The sequence below is a fragment of the Peromyscus leucopus genome, chromosome 10 (assembly GCF_004664715.2).
Source record: "Peromyscus leucopus breed LL Stock chromosome 10, UCI_PerLeu_2.1, whole genome shotgun sequence".
Taxonomy (NCBI): Eukaryota; Metazoa; Chordata; class Mammalia; order Rodentia; family Cricetidae; genus Peromyscus; species Peromyscus leucopus.
This window is the reverse complement of record NC_051071.1, coordinates 72856493-72870728: the sequence shown is the minus strand read 5'-3', so window position 1 is coordinate 72870728 and position 14236 is coordinate 72856493. Positions and strand designations below refer to the sequence as shown.

The window sequence follows — 14236 nt, the reverse complement described above, 5'->3', positions numbered from 1 at the left end:
CAAGTTAAGTAAGAAAAGGAAGGAAGTGAAATTTTCATGGACTCTAGTATAACAGACTACTCAAATGCTGTACTGTGACTAGAAAATCTGTACCATTCCAATACCATGTACTAAGTTAGTTTCAAACTGTCTCTCAGTACATTTTCTTCACCAGAACAGTGATCTGCTTCTGGGTTTACTTGTTTCAGGAAGGAGAGAGGTTTTCTCAACTTGGACAAGCTTCCCAAGGTTGTTAGAATGAGCCCAAAGGGATTACCTTGCAAAAGGATTACCTTTGAACTCCACAAAATAAGCAACCAGATTTCATCTCCCAGTGTTGCAGCCACTGAAACAAAGGTTTTGCCAGTAGTCTTTTAGTTTAAAAAGTCTTTCATGCGTATAACAAATACTTGCTACTAATTATACTAACTGGCAACTTTCACACATTGCCATCTTGTTCATTTATTAAAAGTGTAAACAGTATAGCAGATATGCAGATAGTATTTTTTTTTACATCATTATCAGGCCGTATCCTTGCTTTTACATGGAACAGGGAAAACAGGCTCCTCCTGAAGTGTCAAGGACAAAAGCTTTCACAGCCACCATCTCTCAGGAGATTCCAGAATGCTGAGTAAGTGGGATTTCAGTGCGCCCTGCCCACTTCAGCTAAAACTGCTTCAGTGTGGTCCGTGTGTTTAGCTTCAGAGTAAAACTGTTAGGACAGTGGCTCAATTCTGGAATCATTCTCATTAGAGAAATGCTTGCAGTTGTAATTCATTGTTCCAAGAGTGTGTGTGTGTGTGTGTGTGTGTGTGTGTGTGTGTGTGTGTCCCACATTAATATTAATATGAAAAAACAGGTATAGATTCTTATGTAAACAGAAGAGACAATTTTGAGAGTACTTACAATTATGAAAGTTCACAGGATATGTGAGATCAAGTGAAGCCTTAAGAAAGAGTTGTAAGTGGTCTGCCTGTGTTGAAGGCATGCTTCTTCCTAGGAGCAATTTTAAAAGATCTGGGGGGAGTATTTTGTTTCTTCTTTTGTTGCATTTCTAGGTTCTGTGCACTTAAAAAAATCTATTCACCAATAAAGTAAAAAACCAAGAATTTAGAGACCTTCCATGGCACAGAATATAACATTTACAAAAAACCTTAATGAAATCCATAAACATACAAATAATAGAAAACAACAATAACAAATGTGGGAAGGGGGTGATTTGATTTTCAGTATCACAGCATAATAGTTCATGTCTATTCTTCAGTGAGAAAAAAAAATGTGTGGTCCATTCACAGGAAAAAGAATGATTAACAGAAACAATTTCAGAGGAAGAATGGACATAATGATTACTAGGCAATGACTTTTGGGCAGAATTCATACCAACGTTTATTCAGAATTTCAAAGAATCCTGATTTTTCCAAATGACTTTACAAAGCAAAGATGGGTTGTTCATACTTCTGGATCTTGAAACTTGTGGCCAAGCTCATCAAGAGTGCAGTGCTGGGGTTGCAGAGATGGTTTGGTAGTTATGAGCCTTGTGGCTCTGGTAGAGAACCTGAATTCCATTTGAGCAACATGAGACAGCTCACAGCCTCCTGTATCTTCAGTTCTGGTGGATCTGATGTTCTCTTCTGACCTCAGTAGGCACTGCATTCACACACACACACACACACACACACACACACACACACACACACTTTAAAAAATTTAAAGTTGTATATTTTAAATGAGTGCAATCCAGGTATAGTAGCACAAGCCTCTAATCTCAGTGCTATGGAGAAAGAAGCAGGTGGATCTCTATGAGTTTGAGGCTAGCCTATTCTACACAATGACTTGCAGGACAGTCAGAATAACGTAAAGATACTCTGTCTAAAGAGCTCAGTACTACAAGACAGACAGACAGGCACATAAACTAATGAATGAGAGTAGAAACAATCCAATGAGTAAAGGACACAATGTTTTCAACAAATAGAATTAATTGTAAAAATCTAGATATCCACATGCAAAATAATGAAGTTGTACCATTTAAATTACATCACACACAAAAATTCACTCTCATGGGATCAAAGACCTTAAGTCAGGAGCTGATGGATACAAGTCTTAGGGAAAAATGTAGGCAAACTTCATGATGTTGGATTTGGTATTGGATTTTTTGGACGTCTAACCAAAATGACTGACAACAAAAGAACAAATATGTAAATTGGAATACATCAAAATTTAAAACATCTTCACATTAGAGCACACTAGCTCTCAAAAAATTGAGTTTCTCAAAAAATTAAACACAAATTATCACACACTTCAGCAGCTGTATTTCTGGGTAAGTGTCCAAATAATTAAAGGCAGGCCCTCAAAGACAAATTTCTACACTTGTCACAGCAGAAAAAAAAAAGTAGACATAATTCAACAGACTGAAAGATGAGCAAAGAAGCAAATCATGAGCAAATGTTACACATCCCATGTAAGATTATTCAGCCTTAAACATAAGTTCTGACGCATGCTATAACATAGATGTACCCTGAGAATTTTATGTTGAATGAAATTAGTCAGTCATGGTGAGGCACACAGGACTCCACCTCAGTGAGGCAATGTGAATAGTCAGGTTACACTAATTATAATTAATTGATTGGTTTATTAATAAGTGCTAATTAATAATTATACAGTGCTATAGTAGAATAGTAGAGTAGTAGTTTCTGGATGCTGGAGTTATGGAGAAATGGGGATTTAGTGTTGAGTGGGTCCAGAGTGTCAGTTTCAGAAGAAGAGAGAGCTCAGGAAGCAGATAGTTGTAATGATTGAAAGATATTGTGGATGCGAATATACTTATGTCAAAGAATTATATGCTTTTAAAATATATATTATATATATTTATTTAATAACATTTAAAAGTGAAAGTGAGAGAGAAAGAAGAGGGAGAAGAGACAGTCAGGAGAGACAACAGGTTGAGGCTGGAGTTATCAAACACGAGCCAAGGGGTACTTGGGCCATCAGCACTGGAAGATGCAAGCAGATGCTAGCCCTGATGGTAAAGATGTGTAATTCCAGCCATCTGGAAGCTAAAGCAGGAAGATCTTAAATCTAAGGATAGTTTGGGCTACAATGCCAATTCAAGGGCAGCCTGGGGACTTCACCAACACCCTGTCTTAAAATGTTCAAATGTAAAGCAGGTTTGGTATATAGCTCACTAGTAGAGCAATTCCCTTCCACATTTGAAGTCATTGGTTCAACACTCAGTATCTCAGTTAAAAAAAAAAAAAAAAAAAGCAAGTAATGAGTCTTCCCTAGACTCCCCTAGAGAGAGCATAGCCTTATTGACAACTTGATTTGGGATGTACGGTGACCAAAATGGTGAAAGAGTAAGTTGATATTTTTTATATTTAAAACATTTATATTATCAATTTTTAGTTAGTGTTCTAAGTAATTGGCTTCATTGTGACATTTTCACTCATATCCCATCACACTTAGTTTTATTTCTAACTTATCACATTTGTAGTAACTTGTGAAGGTAGCCGCCGCCAGTGACGTAGAGGTAAGGAAGGAGGGGGTCTAGTGAGAATGAAGGAGTGATTGAAGGAGTAGAAGGAAAGAAGGGTGTGTACCTTCCACCCAGCAGGGAGAAGTGACCACCCCAGGGGTCCAGAGTGACTGTGTGAAGAACCTGGAGCACACTACGGACTCTCTCTGCTCGAGAAGGCAGGTGGTGAGTCACAGAAACGCGAATTTGTCACAAGTGACCTTTCATCAAAAGAGTACAAAGGGCAAGAGCTAAAGACTCCAGTTCTGTGTCTAGGATGTTAATGTCAATAATGAGCACACACACGCGTGTGTTGTTTAGCTAAATGAAATAATTCAGTTCTTCTTCTTTTTAGGTTTCCCCAGTATGATAATCATCAACACACATTATTATTTATTACATTGGGTCATCTTTTACAAATCTCATTTGACGTTCATTTATTTGCCTGTATTCTGGCAGCAGGCATCTAAACTAAACTATAGCTTATTAGAACAATGTATCTTTTATGATAAATTAGCATTGTGCTAAATTCACTGTGTCCTGAAACTTGAAGATAAAGTGTTTTCCCACCAGAACTGCATGATTATTTCTTTCTGAGCACCTTTATGTTGTTGTCTCTAAGATATTCACATTCCTACCAATTATCTTCTTTAATCCTAGCACATTCCTAATATATTTCTCATTTAAATCCATGGAACCACTTTCTTATTCAACAAAGGTAGTCTCCACGAAAGAGAAAGAGAGAGAAAGAGAGAGAGAAAGAGAGAGAGAGAGAGAGAGAGAGAGAGAGAGAGAGAGAGAGAGAGAGAGGAAGAAGGAAAGAAAGAAAGAGAAAACCCGAACCACTTCTTTCCTATTGGGAGTATGTTTTCTCTGCCTGCTTTCTCTAAGCTGTCCTATGGGCTGAGGCTTCTGTGTTCAGACTTGTCAAACTCGTTTCATTTCGACTACTTGTCATTTGTTTCCTTATTTCTTCCAGTAGTAGACGTCTAACACATGTAGGGATGCCATAGAGTTGATTGGGAATTCCAGTTTAGTTGGTGATACCTGCAAGATCCCTTCCTCCCATTCATGATGTACCTGCATCGGTAAGTTCAGTTTTGTTTCGTTTGGGTCCTGCTTCTTTGCTGTGGTGTGCTATCTGTCAGTGGGAAGATCCCTCCATGTCAAGCACGGCTGGGGAGGGATCCTTAAGGGAGTCAAATGTCATTTAAGCTTGAGAGATTTTTGGAATTTTCAAAGTGGGCTGGGTTAAGTAATCTCTATGTTTAAAAGTCAGTGTCTTGAACAAAAATCAGCAGCAGCATTATTTCATATTGCCAAGTTCAATAGTTAGCAATTGGGATAGCACTGGAAAAGTCAATCACACTTTGTCCTGGTTGATCCTGAACCTAGGGAAGGGGTGAGGGATGGCGGTGACCATTTGTTTTAAAGCAGTCCTCACAGCAGCAACCCAGCAGTATTTAGGCTGTGTCTTCAGTTTTTCCTCCTTGTTCTCTGTGTTGGTTCTTGTGGAGTGAGGGGAGGTAGGAAGTCATGAGCTTCAGAGACTCCTGGTCCACTGTAGAGAACCCTACTCCTGAGGAGAAACTTGGCTAACAGGAGATCAAGATTGGCGATAGTGTGCTAGCTTTCTACAATTTCTCCTATTAAATAGCAAGGAAAAGTAAAAAAAAAAATATGATTTTTTTCAATAGGATTTGCCACATCCAAAGAGAGAAAAGGCTGCTTCGATACAACTATGTATTTTAAAATATTGATTTTTTTAACAGCTAGATGATATTTCATTTTGTTAATATTTATAATAATTTCAAAATATTTTTACATATGTTGTTTCATTTAAGAGCCTAGCCAGCCTGTTAAGCTCAGGAGAATGGGGATCATTAATGCCTATCCTAAGGAGTAAAATATGAAGACACAGAAATTAGGAGACTTCTCCAGGCTTCCAAGACTGTCAGATGCCAGAATTCCTTAGAGTCCTAAACCATCTACCACACAGTCTTTTTCATGAATCAGCATGTTCACCTTATTAACCTCTAACTTTCTAGGTAGAAGGTACCATCCTAGGTAGAAGGTCGGATGTGAGAATTTGATCCTGGACAGCCTGCCAAGTCAGTGACCTTTACTGGACATCTTACCCACCTCAAAATACTTATTTGGATCAGTGCTTTAGAAAGAAACCGTACAGCGGCTGTGATCTCTGGCACAGCTAGGAGGGTCATCAATGTTCCACACACAGCCCACACCTCACAGATATTTACTGAACAAATGAAAAAGCAAACTAATATGAACATTTGTGCCAATGTTTTGCTTATTTGTTAAAATCCATTGAATTAGAAAACCCATACCCAATGTTTATAGACATTAAGACATTGTAAAGCAAAACCTTGTATTTCTTATTTTTTTCAATTAAAATTATCAAGTTTTGTAAGTATAGGCACCCAAAGTTTTCTTTTGTAGTGAACAATTATGTGCCCACAAGTCTTTACAATGTAGGGAAAGCAAATTAGAGGAGTGATATTAATGTTCAGTTGTCACCAATTTTGACATCAGTGACATGTCATTAACAAAGAATGGAGAGGGGAAGAAATGCTAGGTAGCTATAGCTGCTTTGAGTCAAATTCAGGGAAACCCACCCAAAATGGAATATTTGGAAGAGATAGCAAATCCCACTAACAGGCATCATAAGGACTGAGGACAAGAAGGTACCACGATACCCTCTGTCTCACATACACTCATTCTGAAGCACGTTCTACTGTTCTGCTCGCTATTGTAATTCGTATTTCTCCACTAATAAGAAACACATTGTGGAAGACTTGGGAACATACCATTTGATTCACATGCCTGTTGTTTGGGCTGTCATAAACCCCAGATGTCTCCCCCGTGGGGTCTGTGATCTTATCACTGTTCTTGGGTTAGTTTTAATGCAACAAATTGCAATTGCAGAACTCTCTGTTTAGGTTTCCCCCGAAGAATAGCCATACCTCTATCCTTTCAAAATCTTTAGTGATTGAGGGATTTCACTCACTTTAAAATCTCACTTATCTCCTTTATAACAGATAAGCTATAATACCAAGTGCATTCTTCATCTGAAACTGGGATTGACTTCTCAGAAGCCCTTTCATCCTCTAGCTCTTTATTATAAGCAGTGCTTAATATAAGGGAAAAACTAAATTCACCTCTTGGCTATCACCTTTAGAGGAAAAGGCAGTTCAGGACAAGTCCATTACAAGTATTCATGTTTTAATTGTAATTTTATTTTGGATAATTGTTTCAATTACTTGCTAATTTGTTAAGTCTGGTCCCTGATACAGTATAAAACTGTCTTCAGAGTTAAAATTACTAACTGGTAAGTTATTGATTGAATATAACATTTTCTATGTTTCCAGCAAAGTCATGATGCTCATAATGTGCCTTCTACTCCTGTTAGCCCATATAATCCTCACACATTTGTGACTTAGCTCCTGTTAGCAACTCTGTTCTATAAGTGGAGGAAATACCGAGCCCAACATGACAAATGAATGAGAAGAAAAGCTAGGACCTGAATGTGGAGGCAAAGTCCAAGATTAATGGAAAGGGTGTCTTGCTTTTCCTCTCTTTAACAGCTATTTAGACTATAATGTTTTGTGTTTTCTAATTTTAAATTTTTGTGACACACTCACAGTCTCATCACTCTCCAGGTATCTCTCTATAGTTAATGGACTGAAGGGAATATTTGTGTCATTGAGATTTGTAAATCACTGTCTTAGTTGTGTTCTCATTTCCTAATATCAGAAATAATATTTCTAATAAAAGAGGAAGACTGGAGATACATGTATATTATACTTAGGAATCAAGATTGTAGGAATTTATTACCAGAGCAGTCCATAATTCCACACTGGGTAGTGATTTATTTGTACTTATTATAACAGGGGCTTTTCCTTATTGCCTATTTGTAAAGGATGCACCAGTTTGAATCACAGTATTTGTTAGATTATTTATTCATTACAATCCTGGTAAAAACAAACCTCTGCGGTCACAGTTTACATGAGAAGAAAACATTGCCCCAGATCACAATTACTCCATCTGGCACACTCCTTGATATGTCTGAAAATCCTGGGCTGTGACAGAAGTGGACCCTCTAACAGTACATCCAGTAAGCAAACCTTGAATACTATTCTATCACGGGCTTCCCCATTGGGTACCAAGGTAATCCGGCTGCAAACAGGCAGCTTTGAAGCCGCACAGACAAGGTCTTTCCTTTCCTTAATTTCAACTTTACTGGTGAAATGGTAGCGCTAAGGCTGGTCTCACCAAGCTGTGGCATCAAATACGTGATATCATCTATATCAGTGGTTCTCAACCTTCCTAATGCCGAGACCCTTTAATACAGTTCCTCATGTTGTGGTGACCCCCAACCATAAAATTACTTTCGTTGATACTTCATAACTGTAATTTTCTTTGGTTATGAATCATAATGTAAATATCTGATATGCAGGATATCTGATATGTGACCCTTGTAAAAATGTTGTTCCACCCCAAAAAGATTGAAACCCTAAATGAAAACTCCAGACCAGAATAGGACTCAGTATATGCTAGAGACCTTCATTTGCTAACTCTGTGCCTTCCCACCGATGGGTACAGTTTATTATCGCCACTTAACACAGGGTAAGGGAACTGAAGTTGACAAGGTTGTGGAAACCTCAAAACACAAGTCACACCACACACTGAAAGCAGGCATTTCTTTTTAAAAAAATATTTTTATTTTATAATTAATTTAATTTTACATATCAGTCAGAGATTCCCCTGTCCTACCTCCTCCCTACCTCAGCCTTCCCCTCCAATCCACCACCCATTCCCACCTCCTCCAGGGCAAGGTCTCCCCTGGGGAGTCAGCCCAGCCTGGTAGATTCAGTTGAGGCAGGTCCAGTCCCCTCCTTCCTATACCAAAGCTGAACAAAGTGTCTCAGTATAGACCCTAGGTTCCAAAAAGCCAGCTCATGCACCAAGGACAGGTCCCGGTTACAATATCTGGGGGCCTCCTAAACAGTTCAAGCTAATCAACTGCCTCACTTATCCAGAGGACCTGGCTTACCCTAAACAGTAAGTCGATATGTCCATATAAAATGCTTGGCCTATACCACGCAGAGGGAGAGTCAGAAAACATTTCTAAGAATTAGAGAACTTTCATATTTGTTAATGAAATGAAATTTTTTGCTAGGTTAAATATTTACAGAAAAAAGTTTGCAGTACTATATTATTTTTAATCTCATAGGTCTTAAAAATTGTACCATGAAGCTGTGTGCAGTGGCGTATTCCTATAATGTCAGCACCTAGAAAACTGAGGCAGGAGGAATGTGTATGTTTACGGTCAGCCTGGGCAACACAAGAGACTTTGTCTCAACAGTCACAGAAAGGGTGTAACATGGATTTCTTGAACTTAAAGCCTGTGTCCTAGTCATCCTTACTCTCCCAAACTCAGCATGGTGTTTAAAACACAATAAAGTCTCAAGAAAACCTTGCAGAAAATAGATACAAGTGGATAAGTGGATGTATAACTGAGTGAGAAAGGTAATAGATAAATAAAAACCCCAAAGTGAAGACTAGAATATATTACTATAGCTGGTTGACTTATTAGAGGTAATTTGTAGGGTAGATTTGTGTTGAAGGATGCTGTGACACAGGCATTTACATAAATAGAAATCAATCTTAGTAGATGGATGATCATTCCAGCCTGAATCTCAACTGCCAATCCAACAAACTCATCACATACTTTAATGGAAGAAACTGAAAAATGTGTCAAGACTAAATGCTCACATGCATAAACATAAACACACACACACACAAACACACACACACACACACACTACATAGGAGCATTAAGTACTACCTATCTTTTGGGGAACATAGAACATTGTATAATAAGCTTTGATTTGCCTGTTTATTTAATCCTTTATTGTCCTATTAATAATACACATTTTAAATAATACCATGATTTTATTGTGTCGATTGAACCCCAGTAGAAAGTTTTCTTATCATTGATTAGGTCCTAGATTCTTTCTGATGTCTACTTGTGTAAACGTCTTTGGTGCAACTTCAAGATGATTTAAAAACCCCAAATGCTCGTGGTACCAAAATTCCTTGCAATGTCCTCATAACAAAATGCTCTTTTTCTCAGAATGGCTGATTTCTATTGTGTGTAATTATAACAATAGCAACAAATAGGCTGATAATGACCGCATCTGCATGTTACTTACTGCATGGAGGACACTATTGGGTTGGAGAAAAGTTGTTCTCAGCAGCCTTCAGCTCACATCCTCCTCTGACAATGCCAAGCTTCTCACAGTTAAGCCCCCTTAAAAGCTGGTTTTGGTTTCTGATCTGCATCCCTGGGACCAGGGCAGACAGCTGAGGTGCTGAAGTCTCTCCCGCATTCCCAATTTCCTTCTCAGTTCCCTGAACTCTGCTCAGCCTGAATTCCATTGTCGTTCCCCACAGAAAATGTCCTTTGTTCTGAACACACAGTGATATTTTACATAGTTTTCTCCTTCTTGCCTTGCCCTGCTGGTCGGCCACCGGCTCTGGGAGGTAGATAAGACAGAAATACAAGAAGATAGGTCTCTCGGTTTCTCCTGTCATTGAAGACACCTCAAACTGGTGAGAACACATGCACAACCATGTCTTCTGCTCCTTCTGAGAAGGAGGAGAATCCAAGAAGCAGTGGAACAGAAGCTGATGAGAAGTAGGCATGGAAATTTTTCATTTCCAGTAAGTGGTGTGTGATGCACTGTGAGTGTGGCAATGGCCAGGTCATGTAGAAAACTGTGGACATGCTTCCCAATTTTTACTCTCTTCATTTGAAACCACTAAAAGTTCAGAAAAAAGATCCTGTTCAAAATTTCCTAAATTGTTTTTATTTTCATTACCAAATAATATTTGATTATGAGAAGCATCCCCTCTTCTTCCTATTTGGGAACATGCTTAAGAAATGTCCCAGTGTTGTGCATGAGTTATTTACTGCCCACGTGATCTTTTAATTTTGGAGAAGATATATGTCTACATAAGCTATGAGAAATTAAACTGTGAGCTGTGGAAATGTAAGAACACTTGCATCACAAGCATGAAGATGTAACTAAAAATCCTCCGAACTCATGAAAAAAAAAAACTAGGTACAGTCATGCCCACCTGTTACCCAGCATGGGAGGATGCAGTGGAGACAGGAGGATTCCAGGGACTTGCCACCAGCCCAGCTCAAGGTTCACTGAAAGGTTTGGACTCAAAGTTATAAGACCTCCTATCTCTCAAATCATCACTGTCATTATTACAAAATCTCTCTGAAGTGGGGGCTGAACGGAATAATTACTTTTGGAAAGCACACACACACACACACACACACACACACACACTTAAGGCCAATAGAAAGGGTGACAGTGCAAAGTCAAACTCAAATTTGAGATGCCAGCACAGCAAAGACTGATAAAACTTTTGTCCAGTAAAACAGTCCCTACCTCATTTCAGGAAAGCCTTTATTTCCACACTGCCCAAATCTCATGAATCATCCATTTGTGCCACCTGGAAAACTTTCTTAACAAGTAAAAACCAGCCTCTTAAAGAACAATTTGCTTTCCCAAAAGAAGTGTTCTGGTTCATAGAAGCCAAATGCAGGGAGAACAGCTAACAGATACCATTACACAATTGCATAAAAGAAATCACTTCTAATATTCTATTGCTAGGAAAACAATTAAGGGTAATAATTAATTGAGTATTCCAAAAATGCTTAGTGGAGGAGATTTTGAAAATCCCTAGCAAAAAAAGGATAAACACCTAGCGATAGATATGCAGCAACCTTGATTTGATCATTGCCTATTGTATACATGTATTGAAATATCACAACATAGGCCTTGCACACACACAACTGTTCACCATCAACAAATAAGAATATATGTTTCTAAAATAAATGAGATCCTAGCTGAGGACTCAAGATATATGAACTGAGTACATTGTTTCTGTCTCAGAGTAAAATGCAAAAGTACTACAAGTAATTCTAGTGACAAGAGTGATTTTTAGGTCACATGTGGCAATATATTAACCCTATAAAGTATAATTTCAAGTAATAGCTGGCATATCTATAATTTTTGTATCAAATGGTGATTCTAAAAGATATTTAAAGATTAATCAGTAGACAGTTCTATGTCAAAGTCATCACAAAATGTCCCTTGCTCTTTCCCTGTAGTGAGTGGCTGAGGACTTCTTGCAGCAAATGCTCAAAGGGAAATATTTAGATTCTGTAAGAATTTTCCATCAATGAAGGTTCTCAGGCAAGGGAAAGGGGAGAGGGGCCTGTGGAAGTCATGAGTGAGCTGGATTCCCTGGAACTGGGGTTATGGGTTGCTGTGAGTCACTATGTGGGTGCTGGGAGCTGAACCCAGCTCCTCTGAATGAGCACTAAGCATTCCAAACCACCAAAACATTTCCTCAGTCCCTGGTGTTGGCTCCTTAAAAATATATTTGTTACCTTTGTTTACTTATAATAGTAAGGAGACTTGTGGAATGAGAAACTGGGTAAAATCTTTTTACATCAGATAGTGTAAAATGAAGTTCAAAAAAATGGTTTCATGAAAATCTGTAGGGACACAACCAAGGTGTAAATGGACAGTTGCATGACAATCTTATGTATACACATTTCTTGCTGGCTAGTTTTATGTCAGCTTGACACAAATTAGAGTCTTCTGAGAGGAGGGAGCCTTAGTTGAGAAACTGTCTCCTTCAGATTGGGCTATAGGCAAGCCTGAGGGGCATTTTCTCAATTAGCGATTGATGGGGAAGGGGGCCCAGATAATTGTAGGTGGTGCCACCCCTAGGCTGGTTGTCTTGGGTTCTCTAAGAAGCAGGGTCAGCAAGCCATGGGGAGCAAGCCAGTAAGCCAGTAAACTGTGACTCTGTCACAGCCTCTCCTCTGTTCCTGCCTTGTCTGGGTTCCTGTCCCGAACTCCTTCTATGATGAGCAGTGATACAGAAATGAAAGCCAAATAAACTCTTTCCTCTCTAACTTGCTTTTGGTCATGGTGTTTCATCACAGCAATAGTAGCCCTAAGACATTTGCATAGCAATAACATGCACCTTCTTAGGGAAAGCAGGAAAATAATTCCAAGGGATGAAAACTCTGGGGCCTATAGACAAAACAAAAAGGACATAAAGTTGAAGGTGGAGCAACTGGACAGGCTGCCTGTCAGGGAAGGTCTTCCTAGGGAAAAGAAGATCCCTATGGGACACAGGGCCCAGCATGTCCTTTTGCTTAAATAATCTTTGAGTTCACACATATGAAGATACTAAGGAACTACATACTCCAGCTCTCTGTGTCTTTTCAACCTGCAAGATTTAGAAGCAAAGTCACATTATTGAATTAGTACCGTATTTTTTTGACAGTGTCTTAAAAAGGAAAACAAGCCATGAACACACCCTTCTCAAAACTGACTAATGAAGGTAATGGATGTGACAAACTGGGTTTCATGGAGATTATAGGTTGTGCAGTTCAGAATAAGGATCATTTATACTTTCCTGGTCCCCAAAAGAATGCAAAGTGCCAATTACGGCATGACTGGGGATTAGTTCTAGCTCTTTCCTCGTTTTGATTTCTAAGAGTTCACTCTGTGTGTCTAAAAACATTACTGGAATAAAACATTTCCTCCTGTTCTTTTTATTCTATACTCATCTTAGAATTCCCTTCTCATGGAACAGTTCTCCAAGACCAGTCTTATAGTTTAGTTCACACGTGCTCCCTCCCCCCCCCCAGATAGTGCAAGTATTCATTCTCATTAAAGTCACAATATTTTTAGTTGTAGTGGTGCCAAATTCCGAAATGACCAACAACATCCCCACCCTCTCTTGTACACGTTCCTTCTCCAGGAGAAGGAATGTGAATCAAATACCTATCTAGATGCAGTGAGGGGATTTTACCGATGTAATGATGTTCCCAGGAAATTGATTTTTTAAAGTGGGATATTGTTCTTGGAGTTCTAATCCAATAATACCTTAAGAAAGAACTGGGCTTTACTTTGACCTCAGTTCAGTGGCAAGAAATTGAGCTCTGCTACTCTGGTGAACTTGGAAATGGATCAAAAACCACAGACAATGAAGGCAGCCCCAACCGAAACCTCAATCTCAGTCATAAGAGACCATAAGAGGGTTGTCCAGGACCAAATGGTCAGCCCTGAAAACATACATATAATATTATACAGACTGAACTTCTTATGTTTAGGAATATATGTATATAGCTATGCATATAGGCATGTAATAATGATTAGTGAAAAAGAGGCCATAAATTTAAAGGAGAGAGGGGAGAGGTATATGGGAGGGATTGGAAGGAGGAAAGGGGAGAGAAAATGTAATTAAAATATAATCTCAAAAATTACAATAAAAAACAACCCAAATACATCATATTTAAGTTGAGAGAGAGAGAGAGAGAGAGAGAGAGAGAGAGAGAGAGAGAGAGAGAGAGAGAGAGAGAGAGAGAGAGAGAGAGAGAGAGAGAGAGAATGAGCAGAGATGCCAGCCAGGCCACATAGAGCACTAGGTATTGCTTTGAGCTGCTAATTTGTGGTAATTAGTTACCCCAGGTAGAAAATGAATACACCTGTGTTTGTTTTGACAGCACAAGGGAAACAATGTATAACAAAAAGGTTCTCCCATTTACAGACAGGCTAGAGTCCAAACAGCCTTCCTAAGTGTTTCTTTGCTAATCTGAAGTGATCTTAAGCAGATGACTAA

At 38.8% G+C, this 14236-nt stretch overlaps 1 protein-coding gene across 1 annotated transcript in view; it reads left to right on the top strand.

Annotated features, from left to right (window-relative positions):
* Positions 1-4480: 4480 nt before the first annotated feature.
* Positions 4481-14236, top strand: part of LOC114689402 (transmembrane protease serine 11A) — a 54787-nt gene continuing 45031 nt past the window's right edge. The window contains exon 1 of the mRNA XM_037209125.1: positions 4481-4578. Within this exon, the coding sequence (XP_037065020.1) occupies positions 4562-4578 (17 nt within the window). The 5' untranslated portion in view covers positions 4481-4561. The remainder of the gene's footprint in view (positions 4579-14236) is intronic.